General features: G+C 32.2%; 1 protein-coding gene across 1 annotated transcript; it reads right to left on the bottom strand.

The window, feature by feature from the left end:
- Nucleotides 1–6,063: 6,063 nt before the first annotated feature.
- LOC111705426 (acetylcholine receptor subunit alpha-type acr-16) lies at nucleotides 6,064–17,903 on the bottom strand. The gene is made up of 19 exons (XM_023477983.1): nucleotides 17,818–17,903; nucleotides 17,226–17,323; nucleotides 16,078–16,206; nucleotides 15,093–15,243; nucleotides 14,551–14,621; nucleotides 14,256–14,322; nucleotides 13,967–14,048; nucleotides 12,848–12,929; nucleotides 12,249–12,388; nucleotides 10,390–10,468; nucleotides 10,038–10,073; nucleotides 9,902–9,917; nucleotides 9,506–9,609; nucleotides 8,744–8,831; nucleotides 8,142–8,184; nucleotides 7,704–7,774; nucleotides 7,376–7,414; nucleotides 7,050–7,142; nucleotides 6,064–6,302 (listed from the first exon to the last, which is right to left on the bottom strand). Exons 1-19 carry the CDS (start codon nucleotides 17,893–17,895, stop codon nucleotides 6,207–6,209), a joined length of 1,563 nt encoding a protein of 520 aa, XP_023333751.1. The 5' UTR covers nucleotides 17,896–17,903; the 3' UTR covers nucleotides 6,064–6,206.
- Between the last annotated feature and the right edge of the window lie 434 nt (nucleotides 17,904–18,337).

Here is an 18,337-nt window from a genome sequence, read left to right as displayed (position 1 = left end):
CTGCTCCCGACCCTAAAATATTTGGAACATTAGAACTCCCATGCATTGAGTGATCTAAACGATAGAGTGGAGAATGGAGGTTGTACAACCTGGCTCAATTATCATAATTATAAAGATTATCTCCATCCCTTGAGACGTGAACCTGGTTTGTTTGTTCTCCGAAGAAGGGAGATAGTCTACAAATATTCATGCAAAAGGATTGAGGTTCCAATTGCAGAAACCCCGATATATTTTAGCGGTGTACCAGTGTTAGTACGTGGGAGCCAGTATATGTCCAACTTGGACACGCATGTAATTACTCCACATCTTTCTGTCCAGCCCTGTAACAAACTGTACCCAATGCTGGTGAAATCTACTACTTCAGGCTGGATCTCAGTGTCCACAAGAGTACTGCAAGTCAAAACTCCTGCACGGATGGAAGTATCTAGTTCTTATAAACCTTCAGAAACTCTTACTACACTTTACACCATGGAGGAGTTAAAGAACTGGGAGAGTTATCAGCAGCTTCCCTCATACAAGAAATTGCAACATCAGAGGCTATTAAATGTGTTATGCGATGATGAATCCTGCAGCTATGGAGGACACAGTGCTATGGCAGGAATGAACCTCGAGGGTTTCAAGAAACATATTCAGGAAGGAAGTGAAGCAATGTTGGCCTCCCTGAACCCTTTTGGAGCAGTCTACTGTGAGATCAAGCACCTCAAAACATTCTTAAGTACAATGTTATTAATCGAATATAGTGTATTGACAGTTTCAGTCATGATAAGTGTTGTTCTCTACGGAGCCACAGCAACGTTAGGAGCCTTGATTACGAGGATTACTCTGAACTGGGCTCTGCTCAAAAGCTGTAAGAATCCTAGAGCAGAACCTATCCAAATGGAAAGACTCATCTCAAAGTTGGAAACCTGTAAATGTCAAAGTATCGTTGGATCTACTACAAACGATAACCTTTGACACCCCTCCTTGTGGGATTTGTAATATATTCTTTATCAATGTGTAATGTTATCTATGCTATCCATGCTAGTAATATATATATCTTAATTATCTGTATGTTGACCCTGCCAGGCTAGCCCGGTCAGTTTCGTTCACCTGTATATAAAATAAATTAGTTCAATGAGATTAGTCATTTAATACGGACGTATACATAGCCTTGAGTTTTGGCTAAGGATAGAGAACCAGTAGTTTGGCGAGATAGAGTCATTTAGATTCTAATTAGACTTTGAGTAGAGTTATCGTTACGTTATCTCGGATCTAGATATCTTAAAGGTTGAGGGGAGCAACATATTCCAGTTAGATGAAGGGGAGCAGCATATTCCAGTTAGGTGGAGGGCAGCAGCATATTCCAGTTAGGTTGAGGGGAGAAGCATATTCCAGTTAGATGAAGGGGAGCAGCATATTCCAGTTAGATGAAGAGGAGCAGCATATTCCAGTTAGGTGGAGGGGAGCAGCATATTCCTGTTAGATGGAGGGGAGCAGCATATTCCAGTTAGGTCTCAGCCATGTAAAAGAGCGCACCTCTTTCTTAAGCAAACCTCGTTTAAATGTTACGATTTCAACTCGTTTTTCGCTACACCTCATATTTTGTCTGGGTATCAAATTCACATCCCCCCATGTAGTTAAGTTTCAGGTTTCTCACGGTATTGAAGTGAACAGCTTGGAACGACAGCTTCGCAGCTTGACAGCAAAATTTGGACCAAAGCGGAATAGAGAATATGTATGCGCTAAAAAAGTAAAAAGTAGAGCACCTTTCCTATACCTTTTATGGAGTGCTATTTCTAAATCCATTGGAACCATTTAAACATTCCTTCCAAACTTTATGGTAATTAACATTTACAAGCATTAACGTAAATGTAGTAATTTGATGTTCCTACCAAGTTTACACTTAAACCTTTGTGATCTATTGGATATTTCTATCTTTATATTATAACTTTGAGCATGGGACTATTACAAATGTTACAGTATTGTTAGCGATTTACACATGATACAACACAAATATCTAATGGGGGAGGAACAAAATGAGCTGCGCTGAAACAAAGTTTATTTCGTCCCTGGACCAAAAAGGAAAGGGGGGTGAGGAATATGGGGGGAAATGGAGGCGTCTAATATCGGGTTTCAACATATTTTTAAAAAATTCCTTTTTAAAATTTTGATAGCATTGAAATCAACGCATTCGACGGGGTCTGCGTAAAATCTACAATATCTGCTCTAGTCAGGTAGATTTAAAAAATGATCGCAATCTTGAAAATCCGATTTCAAACGAGTCTGTAGGCCATTATTCCTCGTTTTTATAAGACACTTTTTTATATTTCTACATTTTATACAAAATATTTTGTATTTTATGCATAATTGTTTACAAATTGTATAATGTATGCAATATTAAATGTATAATATATACGATATATATTGTGTATAAAGTATATTGTATACAATATATAATATACAATATTGTATACAATGTATATTATAAGCCCTACATGTATAGATGTGTCCTTGTCTTGCCGTTGGCTAAGTATAATGTTTATGCGCCAACAAACCATAATATAACAGCTGCCAAGCACTCCAGAGTTTCACTCCCCTAAAAAATCCGAATTCAAAGTAGGAAATACGTTTCGATGTTTGTTTTTTTAATTATTGAAAATTAACGAAACTTAATGAAAAATTTGGAAACATGAATTAAGTAGGAAAGGAAAATAAACATATTATCTTGATTAAAAAAAAATAAAGCGTGAATGTAATGTTAAAATATAGAAAAGTGATAAAGTAGGAAAAGGTTAGGAAAAGTATAGAAAAAGGAATGTGTATGAAAAGGGTGAGGAAAAGTATAGGAAAATGTAAGAGTATAAAAGGCTGAGGAAAAGTATAATAAAATGAAAGAGTATGAAAGAGTGATGAAAAGTATAGGAAAATGTATGAGTATAAAAGAGTGAGGAAAAGTAAAGAAAATGTAAGAGTATGAAAGAGTGATGAAAAGTATAGGAAAATGTAAGAGTATGGAAGAGTGAGGAAAAGTATAGAAAAATGAAAGAGTAAAGAGTGAGGAAAAGTATAGAAAAATGAAAGAGTATGAAAGAGTATGAAAGAGTGAGGAAAAGTATAGAAAAATGAAAGAGTATGAAAGAGTGAGGAAAAGTATAGAAAAATGAAAGAGTATGAAAGAGTGAGGAAAAGTATAGGAAAATGTAAGAGTATGAAAGAGTGAGGAAAAGTATAGGAAAATGAAAGAGTATGAAAGAGTGATGAAAAGTATAGAAAAATGAAAGAGTATGAAAGAGTGAGAAAAAGTATAGGAAAATGTAAGATTATGAAAGAGTGAGGAAAGGTATAGGAAAATGTAAGAGTATGGAAGAGTGAGGAAAAGTATAGGAAAATGTAAGATTATAAAAGAGTGAGGAAAAGTAAAGGAAAATGTAAGAGTATGAAAGAGTGATGAAAAAGAGAGGAAAATGTAAGAACAGAAAAGTATTGAGAGAAGAGCAAAGGGTAAGAGGACCACAGATGCCAAAGTGAGTATTTGGCAAAGGTATTTTTCCAGCAAAAACCAGAAATATTTTACCCACAGTCCAAGCACACTAATACTCTTACCAAAGTACAGTTAAACATTTCCCTTGTTACAGGAAGAGATAGTTTTACTTTGATGGTTTCAACACTTTTAATTTATACTTTCCATGTGCAAAATGTTTAATTCTTCTGACAGAAGATTTTGGCAAAAAAAATTTTTAAACTGATTTATAAAATGGGTTCAACAATTTTTTTCATTTTTGGTTTTGGCCTTGTAATTTATCAGAGAAAAAATATTCAAGTTTGAAATACACTTTTATCTCAGATTTTTTGGGGAGCCTATCGTAAAAAAACATAATACACAAAACGATGTTCAACTTTAAAGTTACAAGTTGAAACAATAACTACCAACCCCCTGTATTGCTAAACAGAGGAATCTTTTTTTTTTATTTGAACCAACAAAATTTCCAAAATAGTTTGACTTCGAAACTTTAAGAAATTCTTGGTCATTATTTAAAGCCAATAAACTTTGTTTTTCAGAAACAGTATAAATTGAACATTTTTCATTCGAGTCTGAGTAAAACTATATTTCAATTGTAAATTTTGACTGCAATAAATAAAACTAATCAAATCCGTCTTCCTTTTAAAGTAATTACAAATTTGTTAAAAAATTTAAATGATAAGTGTAAACCATTTTATCATAATTTTGTCAAGAATAAGTTGGAAATCAAAATAAAATGATAAAGGTCCCGCGTATATGAGATATATTTAAAGAAAAAACATTTCCTCTCTTGTGAGTATAATCCACCTGCTCCAATCCTTTACTAGAGTTTTCAACACTAATTATTCCCATCATGCATCCCCACCCTTTCTTTACTCTGGTTCCTAATTATCCCTGATGAGTAGAATCTGTTTACATTCTGAAGGTTCTTAAAGAATGTATGCTGACATGAACTATGTTTTGTGACAATAGTGAATACCCCACCCTCCCCTAGGGTGCACATGAAAAAAATCCAAGATTTGCGAGACATTTTTAGGAAGCAATAAAGATAAAACTAGCTCAAATCTGAAATTTTAGTTTTTAAGAATAAATTTCCTAAATGGGCAAGATATTTTGCTGTTTTTTTCGGCCATTTTTTAGAGAGTTACCCACAAAAGATGAGACTTGACGACCTGAATCATTTGATGATGTTCGATATAAAAAAAACTTTTTAGAACTAAATTTAATCTTCTGTCCTAAGAAATTTAGATTTTTTATTTGACAAAGAAATAATTGCATCGAACTGTGATGTAAGTAAAAAGACTAAATGAAATGTATTTTTTGATTCTGCAATCTATATATATATATTTATATATAAACACATACAGGGTGTCCCAAAAAATGTAGGAATTAAGTCACGAATTTTACATTACTTTTGTTCATGATTAGCATTTGAATACCTAATTTCAAAAGAATATCTCGAATTCGTCATTCGAAAGGCATGTTTATCGGGACACCCTGTATATTATATAACGTATAGCATATATCTGAATATAGAACCTGTCAATACCCCTCCCCCTCCCCTCCTTTATATAGAAACAGGTCCGAAGGCTGCCAAAAGTGAGTATTTGTCCTATCCGAGCATATTCTCCTTTCAGCAACATAATCAAGAAGGAACAATACGTAATTACCAGGTAAAGCTAAATAAATTGAAATTTTATATATTTTTAGAATTAGCAATCATAATTTCTCTAATTGAAGAGAATATATATTGAGGTTAGAACAAAACCGTTGTAGATTTCTGATAACCAGATAAATTTGATATATTTTAGAATTAGCAATCATAACTTCTCTAATTGAAGAGAATATATATTGAGGTTAGAACAAAACCGTTGTAGATTTCTGATAACCAGATAAATTTGATATATTTTAGAATTAGCAATCATAACTTCTCTAATTGAAGAGAATATATATTGAGGTTAGAACAAAACCGTTGTAAATTTCTGATAACCAGATAAATTTGATTTTCTCATGCTTATAGGCATATACCGCTTAAACTTGAAACTAGAGACTCAACGAGGTCACAAAGTCGTACCTTCTGTCTAGTTTACTGTGAATTTATTTACATGAAAGTAGTTAAAGGATTTTAAAGAAAAATTGTATACTTTTGAAAAAGAATGAAAGAGGAATTAATTGGAACGAACTCAAATGAGACATTTAATATACAGAGCGTCCCATATCAAATTAGAGTATCTCCAAGATTTAACGCAAAATTACGCAAATATTACTCGAAAAACTTAGTATTTTCTGTATGCAAACTTTTTATATTATGCCTATACAATTTTTTTTTTAAATGATTCATTCTTTAACAATTTTCTGATTAGCCCCGAAAATTGCAATTTAAAGCTCTATATAATCCAATATAATGTGGGATACTCTGTAAATAATGGAAAAAATTACGGTTGGAAGAAGAGTAAAGTAAAGGTAGTCATTAAATGTCGTCTTTTCAATAGATTTATTTTTCAGTTCTGCAAAACTGAGATCAACATAAACTATTGCAAAACTAATTTACATGATTTCCTTGGTTAAAAAACTTATATGTTTATTATTACTATATTGTTCTCATTAATCTTAATTTTAAATTTGTTCTGGATATATAATTATCATTTTGAATTTGATTTTGTATCTGTTGTTAAAACCAATTATAAAAAAGATAAAAGTTTTTTCTTCAGAAAACAAAAACTCTAGGAACAGCCACAACCACAGCTAGAGACAAGAGAAGAGTGGTGGATGTGAACACAACCAAGCAGACTCTATCCAGTACCTAGATACATAATAATAGTCCTAAACCCTATACCAAGTGCTATAGATATACCTGGAGTAGTAATAGTCCTAAACTTTATCCAGTGCCTTTATATACCTGGAGTAGTAATAGTCCTTAACCCTATACCAAGTGCTATATATGTATGGAGTAATAATAGTCCTAAACTCTATCTGCAGTGCCTTTATATACCTGGAGTAATAATAGTCCTAAACTCTATACAGTACCTACTACCTACTACATATATATTCCTTGAGGAATAATAGTCCTAAGCTCTATCCCGTACCTAGAAATACCTTGAGTAATAATAGTCCTAAGCACTATCTAGTACCTTTATATACCTGGAGTAGTAATGGTTCTAAACTCTATCTACTCTATCTATATACCTGGAGAAATAATAGTCCTAAATTCTATCTAGTACCTAGATAAACATGGAATAATAATAGTCGTAAATTCTATCTAGTACCTAGATAAACATGGAATAATAATAGTCGTAAATTCTATCTAGTACCTAGATAAACATGGAGTAGTAATAGTCCTAAATTCTATCTAGTACCTAGATAAACATGGAGTAATAATAGTCCTAAACTCTATCTAGTACCTAGATAAACATGGAGTAATAATAGTCGTAAATTCTATCTAGTATCTTGATCTACTAAGCCTAAAGGTACTAACCTAATATCAAGTACCTGGAGTATTGTTATGAACTTTTCAAATATCTTCATATATCTAGATGAGATTAAAACCTACCATAGCTGCGTATTTCCAGTCAGTGGTTGTGAGTTTACTTTCTTCCTCTTCCTTTATCTTCATTGTTATACTTTGTACTTCAACTAGTATTTTCTAAAGTAATACAATAATATGATTCAAAATAAACTCTAGATTGTCTTTCTTTATTCACTTTCTTAAAAAAAGAGAAAGCATTGATCATCAAATTAAAGTCCCCAAAGTGAATATCAAGATCAAGGTATCAGGATAATGAGTTCCCAACTCAGGTTAAACAGGTAAAAGTTAAGAAAATTTATCTTTCAATAAACGTTGAACATTTTCTGAAAAAAAAGATAATTTACTCTGACCTCTAAATCCTTTATTGTCTCCGACTGTTTTGGAGGAACCTAGAATATAAACGGTAAAAGAACAATGAAAATGATTATAAAAAGAAGATTAAAAACTTTCATAGAGAAAAATCCAATTTAAAAAAAGAGATGATTTAAATAATATTAGATTTGTAGAATAGATTAATTCCTCAAAGGGATAAAAAATAACTTGTTTTGATTGATTTAGTGTTCTTGTAATCCAAATTACAAGAAAAAGGAAGAAGCAATTCGTTCTGCATAATATTTGCGATTATTGAATCATGAATTTAACGTTGTTAAGAAGAATCCGTAAGATGTATTAATTCACCTGTTTGTTGTTTGCTGATGCTGTTGAAGTTGAAGTTGGTAGGCTAAGTGTACTGCTGTCCAGTGTATCATCTATTTAAAGGGATTGTAAACGAAATTTTAAATTATAATTTAATTAAAGGGTCACATTTAAACAAATCGATGTAAGAATAAAGATATTCCTTAACTTTGACATTTTCTTTGTCGTCGTTGATGTAGAATTTCACGAGTTAATTTCTGGAAAGGACATAATTTGAAAAATTATTGAAGTAGTTTATGGAGGAACATTTTAAATAACATTTTAAAAAACTTCAAAAAAAAAGTGAATAAAAGAAAAAGATTTAATATGACCTTTAACAATCTGTGTACAGTCTGCACTACACTGTTTAACAGAGATGTAAAGAAAAGCATGATTGTTCAATTATGAATCCTTGCAATCATTAAATAAAATATATATTACCTAAAGAACCATAAATTGAGGTTATACAGTTAATTCTTTCATTCTACAAATGAAATATTTTGTAAGTCAAATGTTTTGGGTTTTTGATATTAAAGAGAAGTGGCTTCCTTGCTATTTCAATTGATCGTCTATTTGAATATTTGAATATTTAAATATTTGAATATTTGAATATTTGATAATTGAATATTTGAATATTTGAATATTTGAATATTTGAATATTTGAATATTTGAATATTTGAATATTTGAATATTTGATTTAAATATTTGAATATTTAAATATTTGAATATTTGAATATTTGAATTTTTGAATATTTAAATATTTGAATTTTTGAATATATGAATATTTGAATATTTGAACAGGGGCAAACCAGATTTGCAACAGTACCATTTGAACCTATTTCTGGTCAATGATGTGGAAGATATAGTCGTTTTTCTAGCTTTAAAAGTGATAAACTCTAACGATTCCTCCATGACTTCTCAGCAAAAAAAGTGATTAACTCTAACAATTCCTCCGTGACTTCTCATTTTTCTTTGTAAAAAGGGTTTATTCAGATATTAAAAAGAATATGTAATGATGGAAAAGGGGGTTTATTTATCAAAACCTGAAGAGGAAGGTTAGAGTTGGCAAGAGCACCGGCAATAAACTCCTCCTTCCTATCCAGGACTGTAGGAACTAAACTCATAGGACACCTATAGATATACACATCAAAACTATTCAATAAACTCCTCATTCCTATCCAGGACTGTAGGTACTAAACTCATAGGACACCTATAGATATACACATCAAAACTATTCAATAAACTCCTCCTTCCTATCCAGAACTGTAGGAACTAAACTCATAGGACACCTATAGATATACACATCAAATCTATTCAATAAACTCCTCATTCCTATCCAGGACTGTAGGTACTAAACTCATAGGACACCTATAGATATACACATCAAAACTATTCAATAAACTCCCCCTTCCTATCCAGTACTGTAGGAACTAAACTCATAGGACACCTATAGATATACACATCAAATCTATTCAATAAACTCCTCCTTCCTATCCAGTACTGAAGTAACTAAACTCATAGGACACCTGTAGATATAGACATCAAACCTATTCAGAAATCTCATTGGACACCTATAGATATACTCATCAAACCTATTCAATAATCTCATAGGACATCTATAGATATGCACATCAAACCTATTCAATAATCTCATAGGACACCTATAGATATACACATCAAAACTTTTTAAGGGAGTGTTCGCAAAAAGCAGGTACGGACTTTGGAAAACATTGAACAATGCAAGAAGTTTAATATTATTGGTTTTGGTATTTAATATTTTCACGTGTATATTACTTTATTAATACCTGTCTGCTTTTTCCAGTTTTTTCAGTTTACTCTTTAGCGTCATTGCTTTCAAGGGCAGATGCTTTGTTCCTGGTCTCTCCATTCGGAGGCACCAGGGTAACCACTTAATATAGGGTACATACAGGTGTACATACAGGTGTACATACAGGGGGTACATACACGGGGCTTGGTCTATGGTCTTAAATTTTCTATATGTGTCCTTAATATGTTGACAAAGAAAGCAAAAAAAACAGGAACCATTTTTGCCAAAAAAAAAATCGGCTTCATGAACTATGCATAATCGGCTTTGAAGTCTCATGCTTAGTGGGTAACTCTGTAAATATTTATTTAATGAGATGAAAGTTTACGACTTATTGTTAATAATTCAATAATGTGATAATAAATATTAAGTTTACCTTAATGAAAACAAGCCTAAGAGAGTTTTTAGATTTTATAAAAAGGTTTTGTTGACATCTTAAAAATGTTGATAAATTAAATTTTAAACAGCAAAATATCATGATGTTATCAAATATTTTATTAAATCTGATATTCCTGATCCATTTAGACATCTCGTAGTTATCTTGGTCCCTGAAAACATAGGGAGCGGATTTTAAAAGCTCTTTAAATTAAAAAATGTGAGAGTTATATATTTTAAGCTATTACAATAGCTTTCAAATATTTTCTGCATGGAAGTTCAAAATATCAAAACTTTAAATTGCCCACATAATAATTAATAACTAATCGCCTATCAAGGAAATTAAAAATAGCTGTCAAGGCATTATCTATTTTCTGCAAAATTACATGTTAAGTTCAGAATCGCTATAAATCGCTTTTCCATGCATAAATATCTATAATGGAAGTAAAAAATCGCTATCAGGTTATTGCCCATTTCATGCATAATTACCTATCATGAAAGTTGAGAATAGCTATCGTGCTAACTACGCTACTAGCTACAGTAGCCATTATACAGGAGAAGTAAACACCTACAAAACAAACCATGTCATTATGATAATTAATTTATATTAATCTGATAATTCCCCACAAACTCTAATTTTCTAATCCAATTTTATCTTTGCAGCATGATGCCGTAGACCTTTTATCTCATAAACTATAAGTTTTTCTATATGGAAGAGCTAGTCAAAGATTAAAGGTTTACTCCTATTCAGTGTTTATGCTGTGTCACCCCGGACTAACCAGAGTGAACAGCATTCGGTTTCTTCTATTTTTTATCAAGCGTGTTTTGGTCTATAATTCAACAATCTTTTAATTTACGGATTTATTTATTCTATACTTTTTCACTCAAATGCATATGCCGAAAAAAGTATTTAAGAAAAAAGACTAAAAATTAGGTTTAATGGGTCAAATAGTAATCGAAAGTCACAGTTCTCTGGAATATTGACAGAACCGTTAAATCCACGTGGTTCCTTTAGAATATGCTTTCGGTCAACCGAGTGAACTTTTATACTAAAGATTTAGACTGTCCTGACGCCTGAATCGTTTATGTCAATTAATAAATAAAGAATTGTTTGAAGTCTTTCTTCTTTTGTAATGTTTTGTTGTATAGATAAATACATATATAATTGTAATCCTTATCCCCCCCCCCCTCTTTAATTTTCAAATTGAAATTGTTTACATTTTTGGTAAATATATTTTGAGTTGTATTTCATGTTTCCAGAGCTAGTAACTTAAGAATGGTGGATATCGAGATTAATGATTAATCCTCTCTTTTTGCTAATCTCGAGATTATGTTAGTCTCGAGATTAAATATTTAGATCAACAATTTGATTCTTGGAACGCCAGATTTGTTCGTTTTCTTGACTAGCTAGAAGGGCCTTCACTTAATTTCTCACCCATTTATTTATTAACACATTAGTTAAAATTGATTAAACAACAAGTATTTTTCGTCGCCGATTAATTTTAAAAATGGCCGGCCGACAACATATTCTTTATTTGTTAGAAATTGCGGATGTCTCTCATAGGATAGAATTTATTTTCAAGGCTGTTATTGGTCAATACAATTTACGAACAATATTCCTGCATTCTCATTGGACAAAACAATGTACGGATATCCAAAGAGAGGGAAAAAGAGTGGATTAAGGATTAAAATTTAAGTTTCCACAGTGGATTTTTGGATTTAGTAGTTGGGATTATCCATTCTAAAGTTCCTAGCTCAGGGTACATTAGTTCCAAAACATCGAAACCTAGATTCTTGAAATAATTCAGCAATTAATTACTACTCAGCTGGTAATTTTTGTTTATATTACATGGTTCGTGAGTTCTGTTTTGAATTGAATATAATACTAAAACGGGAATTGTTCTGAAAATGAGTTTTGATCCCAACCCACAACAAAAATAGAAAAACTATTAAAATGTTTAGCATGGAAATAATTAATAATGGCAATTGTTATCCTTGTCATGTTTAACATAACGTTGCTTACAGTTATTATTATTGACTTTTGCTCTCAATATCATATTGGAAGGTATCTAAAAACCCCAGTAATTCGATTTTTGCCCATTTCTAACACTCAGTGTTTGAAATGGGACAAAAACCTGTCTTTATAGAATTATTTTTCAAGGCTTTGAGAACATACCATGGAATATATCTTCTGAAACACTAAATATGTTTCCAAGAGTTCATTCACCAATTTATACCCTTTTTTTACATACAACGTTTCTTTTCCAAGTTTTACATTCAATTAAAAAATTCAAAATTGATAAAATCAAAAATTTAAATAGAAATAAAGTTTGTTTCTGTATTCATACCAAGGATTGGAGTTTCACTAGAGGGTGGTTGCATCTCCGAGACCATATTCATATAGAAGGTTAGAGACATAAGGATTGTAATACCAAGAGTCAGCTTCTCCCCACAGGGAGGAGGGGTAGTAAACCCGAATACAGCCATGCTATGAATAACAGTCTTTTACATTATGCAGTGATTACCAGAAAGTTCCGGAACAGGAACACGACTTTAAATAGTCAAATAAACATTAGATACGGCAATTTTTCAGTGTACTCAGATTCATTTCACGGAATAAGTGGTTTAATAAATCTTTAATTAAAATTAATTGCTTTGTAACAACATCAAATACACTCAAGTCTTGTTTTAATGCAGTTATCTTTCTATTATACAGAGTTTTCTGGTTCTCACTGTAGTACAGCTAATAATTGAAAAAAGATTACATTTAGTACATATATATAAATTGCATATAAATTGCAAATAAAAAGGAAAATATGCTTAAAGCTTTTCCAGAAAGAATTTTTTTCATTTCTATGATTTTTAGTAAATGTAGAAGTTGTGAGAATTTAACGAATAATTGAAATGAAATCTAAAATGATAAAATTTGTTGTAAAGAAATACTAACCTTGCAATAAGAATGCATGGGAATATAAGATTATGAAAATAATAAATAGTTCTCCGACGAATGATGATGTGAAAATAAACTTCTAAACACAAAAATATCTGATTATAAAGGGACCGTGAGTGTAATTTAAAGTAACTACATACAACGTTGACAATGCCCGATTCACAACGGTAACCTAAAATACTTTGTCTGTTCATTTAAGAATTAGAAATCATGCAGTGTTTATAGTTATTTTCAGTTGTGGTTTCTCTATTAAAGTGTCTTCAGCATTTCTACAGCAGGAAATCACAAAGTAATGATCAGAATTAAACAATTTTAACAAAATCTTCTACGTTATTGTCCAGATAAAGGTTTCAAGGGTACCTTTGAGAATCGTGCATTGCCATCTTTGAATGGAGGGTCACCTTTAAATTCCCTTCTTATAAATAATGGTATGCTATGTTATTGGTTTCTCTCTGCAAAGCATATAAAACTGGGATTTATAATTTTTAGACCAACATAACCTAGCAAAAAGAAATAGATGAAATACTTTAGTTTAAAACTAGTTTAAAAAAGTCATTTTGAAGTCGGATAAAAGTCGACTTTTGATAACTAGTCCACAAACTTCGATTAAAAAGTCGTGAAAAAGTCGACTATTTCATCCCAGTTTTGAACTAGTCACAGACTTTAGTTCCATTTGTTCATGACTAGTTTTATTGCCAAGATTTAATTTAAAAGTAATTTTTCTCAACTTTGAAGTCGGCTTTTTCTCGACTTCTATTGGCAAAATGTTGTCCACCAGGTGTCTCTGCACATTTTATTAAAAAATTATTTTTTTGGCCCTGTGACGGCTAAATTATCTAAGTTTTTGATTTTTTTTTGTATGGAATGAGTTAATCTTCCTTTGTTTCAAGTTTTATGAGTTTAAGTTCAGCTCCAGCTCTTCTTTCCCATGGTCAAACTTCTAAAATTGAAGAAATGAGAGATCCTGAAGCTTGTCCTAGCTGGTAAGTTTTAATATCAAAAAATAAACAATTTCCTAAAAATTAAAAACATTTAGCTAAAGTTAAGAATATCAATCCAGCTCATTTTTAAGTCCTAGGTTGAGGTCTGTATTAAAATTTAAGATTGCTGTGTTCCCTGTATATTCTCCGACACAGCACGGATACTTGAGAACTGTTCTAACAGCAGGAACTCCAACCAGGAACCATTCTCCGTTCTCCTAAACCAATGTAAAATGGGATTATTCAACAAGCAGGAATAATTTGGATAGTTTTTTGTCGATTATCAATTTCTTTTTTACAATTTGTAGGATTGAAGACATTATTTCAGAGTGGCATTTGCATTTCCTTTTCTGTTACTAAGAGTGTAAAGAGTACCTTTGGAACACAAAAAGGAATACAAAAGTGGAGTACTTTACGATAAATACCTTAAACTGTGAGAGATCAGCATGTCCTTTTTCATCTCCGCTGCTCAAAACAAGGTTTATCCGATCTCTAGGTTTTCAACAAACAAATTATTATTGAATTTCTAAATATCTAAATGATTTTTAACTCTCAACTTTTTCTTGTTTAATTATTTCTAAAAGGGGCTCAAACTGGAAGCTTTAAGAGAGTATTATCAAAAATGCAAGGGGGTATAGGCTGTATATATAGAAATAAAATAAAGAATATTACGAAAAATAAATTACATACAAATTAAGAATTAAGAACCCGACTTCTCACCTCATATGAGTCCAGGTTCCAAACCGGAGAAAACAGTTTTGCTCGTCAAATGGGAACCAGGTTATGTCAACCTAAGATTAGCAGCATTAAAATGTTTTATTTGCATGTTTTCAATCAGATTAAGAAGACATTTTCTGATCTGAAATCAAACAAGTTTGCTTTCGTGTACTTTCGTGTGTTAAAGTTGCAAGGTCGCAAAGCCGTAACCGAATAGTTTTGAACAAAAAAAGCATTTTTCTTATCCTGAGATTGAATGGAGGATATATAGAAATAAAAAAAAAACTAAATTTAATCATCATATATATACAGGGTTACCACAAAAGAATGAGTCTTCAGATACGACTGTACGGATTCTATACAGTCTGTTTTCTTACATTTATGATTCCCAGCAACTGTAAAATTGTCTCTTTCTGTGAAAAAAAACTTTTAAAAAGCCGTTATTATAAATTGACCTTGGGATTACCATATAAAAAAGTTTGAGGTCGTCTGAAAAAAAGAGTAATACTTGAAAAAGAGGCGTGAATCACCAGGAAAAAACTTACAAGACAAGTTGATTTGAATATTCCAGGAGGTATCTGGGATATCCTGCCGTTGCTTGAAACAACCATGTTGACCGGAAATGTGGCATCAAAGGACTCACTAGCGCTGTTATACAGGAACAAGTCAGGTTTCCACAGCAGAGACGGGTCAATCCTGTTTAAAACAAGAAAGTTAATCGGAGAATTGATGATTAAATCCTTTGACGCGGGATAACTAAACTAAAAGTTTGTCACTGAAACTAAATGATATTCCAATAAAATTTTCCCATAGGGACTCTTTTATCTTTTATCTGAAGTATTATAAAAGAACATTTTTTAAATTGATTTGATATCATTTGACGTTTTTACAGCTTTTTAAGAAGTTTGTAGTAAGATTTCGACTCCACTCGAAGTGGAAACCACCAGAGAGATTTCAATTTCACTGGACGGGTGTGGAAAATAGTTAATTACAAGTTAAAACTTTACTGGAGGGATTCAGATGTCCTTCCTGGGGTTTAAAATTCCACTGGATGGATTCAGATATCCTTCCTGGGGTTTAAATTCCACTGGATGGATTCAGATATCCTTCCTGGGGTTTAAATTCCACTGGATGGATTCAGATATCCTTCCTGGGGTTTAAATTCCACTGGATGGATTCAGATATCCTTCCTGGGGTTTAAATTCCACTGGATGGATTCAGATATCCTTCCTGGGGTTTAAAATTTCATTGGAGGGTTTCGTTCTTGTAATTTTAAACCGCCAGTGATTAAACCTGACCTCTTCTATGCAGGCATACTCCATGAATTCATATACCTGACCTATTATGCTCCAGTGTACTCCTTATGCCTGACCTCTTCTACCCTGATGTACTCGGTATACCTGACCTCTTATGCTCCAGTGTAATCCGTATACCTGACCTTTTCTACTCTGATGTACTCGGTATACCTGACCTCTTATGCTCCAGTGATCCGTATACCTGACCTATTCTTCCCTGGAGTGCTAAGTATACCTGACGTCTTCGACTCCATTGTATTCTGTGGAGTTCCAGAGCATGGAGTAATCCTCCCAGTCAATGTTTAACCAGATATTACTGGTTAGAATCTGGTTTTTCTCATCTAGATCTACTATCTGCTGCAGCCTGAATAGTGTACAGCTTACAACCAGATTCTAATCAGATATTACTGGTTATAATCTGGTTTATCTCATCTAGATCTACTATCTTCTGCAGCTTGAATATTGTATAGTATAGAACCAGATTCTAATCAGATATTACTGGCTAAAATCTGGTTTTTCTCATCTGGATCTACTATCTGCTGCAGCCTGAATATTGTACCGTATAGAACCAGATTCTAACCGGATATTGCTGGTTAAAATCTGGCTTTTCTCATCTAAATCTACTATCTGCTGCAGCCTGAATAGTGTACAGTATAGAACCAGATTCTAACCGGATATTGCTGGTTAAAATCTGGCTTTTCTCATCTAAATCTACTATCTGCTGCAGCCTGAATATTGTACAGTTTAGAACCAGATTCTAATCAGATATTACTGGCTAAAATCTGGTTTTTCTCATCTAGATCTACTATCTGCTGCAGCCTGAATATTGTACAGTATAGAACCAGATTCTAATTTGATATTGCTGGTTAAAATCTGGTTTTTCTCATCTAAATCTACGATCGCTGCAGCTTGATTATTGTACAGTATAGAACCAGATTCTAACCGGATATTGCTGGTTAAAATCTGGCTTTTCTCATCTAAATCTACTATCTGCTCCAGCCTGAATAGTGTACAGTATAGAACCAGATTCTAATCAGATATTACTGGCTAAAATCTGGTTTTTCTTATCTAAATCTACTATCTGCTGCAGACTGAATAGTGTACAGTTTAGAACCAGATTCTAATCAGATATTACTGGTTAGAATCTGGGATTTCTTAATTAGATCAACTACCTGTTGCATCCTCAATAGTGTATAGTAGAACCAGATTCTAACCAGATATTACTGGTTGAAATCTGGTTTTTCTTATTTAGATTAATTTTATGTTGCAGCTGTACACTGTACAGTGTACAGTGTGCACTGTACAGTGTACAGCGTACAATGTAAAATATTCAATGCATGTATTAAATTCTAAACCAGTTAATACTTTTATAGGGATACTAACGATAGGTTTAGATGAAGATCGAGTGATTGAGACTCATTAAAAACAGGTCGCTCTAGGGGGTTGTAGGAAACCAGCTTCTCACTTAGCAGTCTTCTCTCCTGAACCGTAAACATACAAATTTCTTTGTTTAACAGTTAATTTTACAAGATTTTCAGACAGTTTTTCAAATTTGACAACATCAGTGACATTGCCGGCGCCCCAAACATTTATTTTTTAAAAATTTGATAATCAAATTAATGACTTATTAGAGTGTGAGGCAAATAATCCAATCCTGTAGGAAATAATTATTTATTACATGATTAAATTTTAAAGGTATGATGTACCTATTCTATTCTGAACTCCTGCAAATGCACACGAGTAAGGGTGAATTTATTTTTCAAATACAGTCCTCTAGATAAAGAAGTAAGCTTGGACATATTCCTTAACTTATATTCCTTCAGATATATGAATAAGGTTGGAATTATACTTTACGCTGCTATTGCATACAGATAAGAGAGTAATTTTGTAACACATCACTTAACTGTTTTTAATTAAACATTGCTGTGGATTTGGAATACAGTACGTCCTCACAGAAGTAGGGTTGGCCTTTTACCTGTATTCCTCCAGATATAGGAGTAAGGTTCAGGGTTAGAATGCAGATAGTCAAGTAGCCAATAGGATAAAATATCATAATTATTTTAACCTTAAAACAGAAAAAAATATTAAAAGAACTGTCACCGTTATTTGAGTGATTATAACTTCAAACGTTTTTTCGACAGCACTGCACGTGGATTTCTTGAAAACGATGCATGGATTTATAAAGCTTAGACGAGCAAGAAAATGTTTTTGTTTGTTTTTGTTTTTCCAAAATGATTGTGAATCATTTATGGGATTCTTTATTTGAAGTTTCAATTAATAAGATTATCTTGTAAAGGAATTGAGTCTTTGTCACAAACCGTTATTTTCTAATCTCTATATCTTTGTAATCCAATGCCGTAGACCTTAGATATTTCAAACTATGAATTCTGTTAGATGAAAAAATCTAAGTTTGAAATATCATAGGTGTACACCATCAGGTGAAACAAGTATAGGTATTAGAAAATCAGAGTTTGTTACAAAGACTCAATTCCTTT

Source organism: Eurytemora carolleeae, unplaced genomic scaffold (genome assembly GCF_000591075.1).
Source record: "Eurytemora carolleeae unplaced genomic scaffold, Eaff_2.0 scaffold157, whole genome shotgun sequence".
Taxonomy (NCBI): domain Eukaryota; kingdom Metazoa; phylum Arthropoda; class Copepoda; order Calanoida; family Temoridae; genus Eurytemora; species Eurytemora carolleeae.
This window is presented reverse-complemented; position numbering and strand designations above follow the sequence as displayed.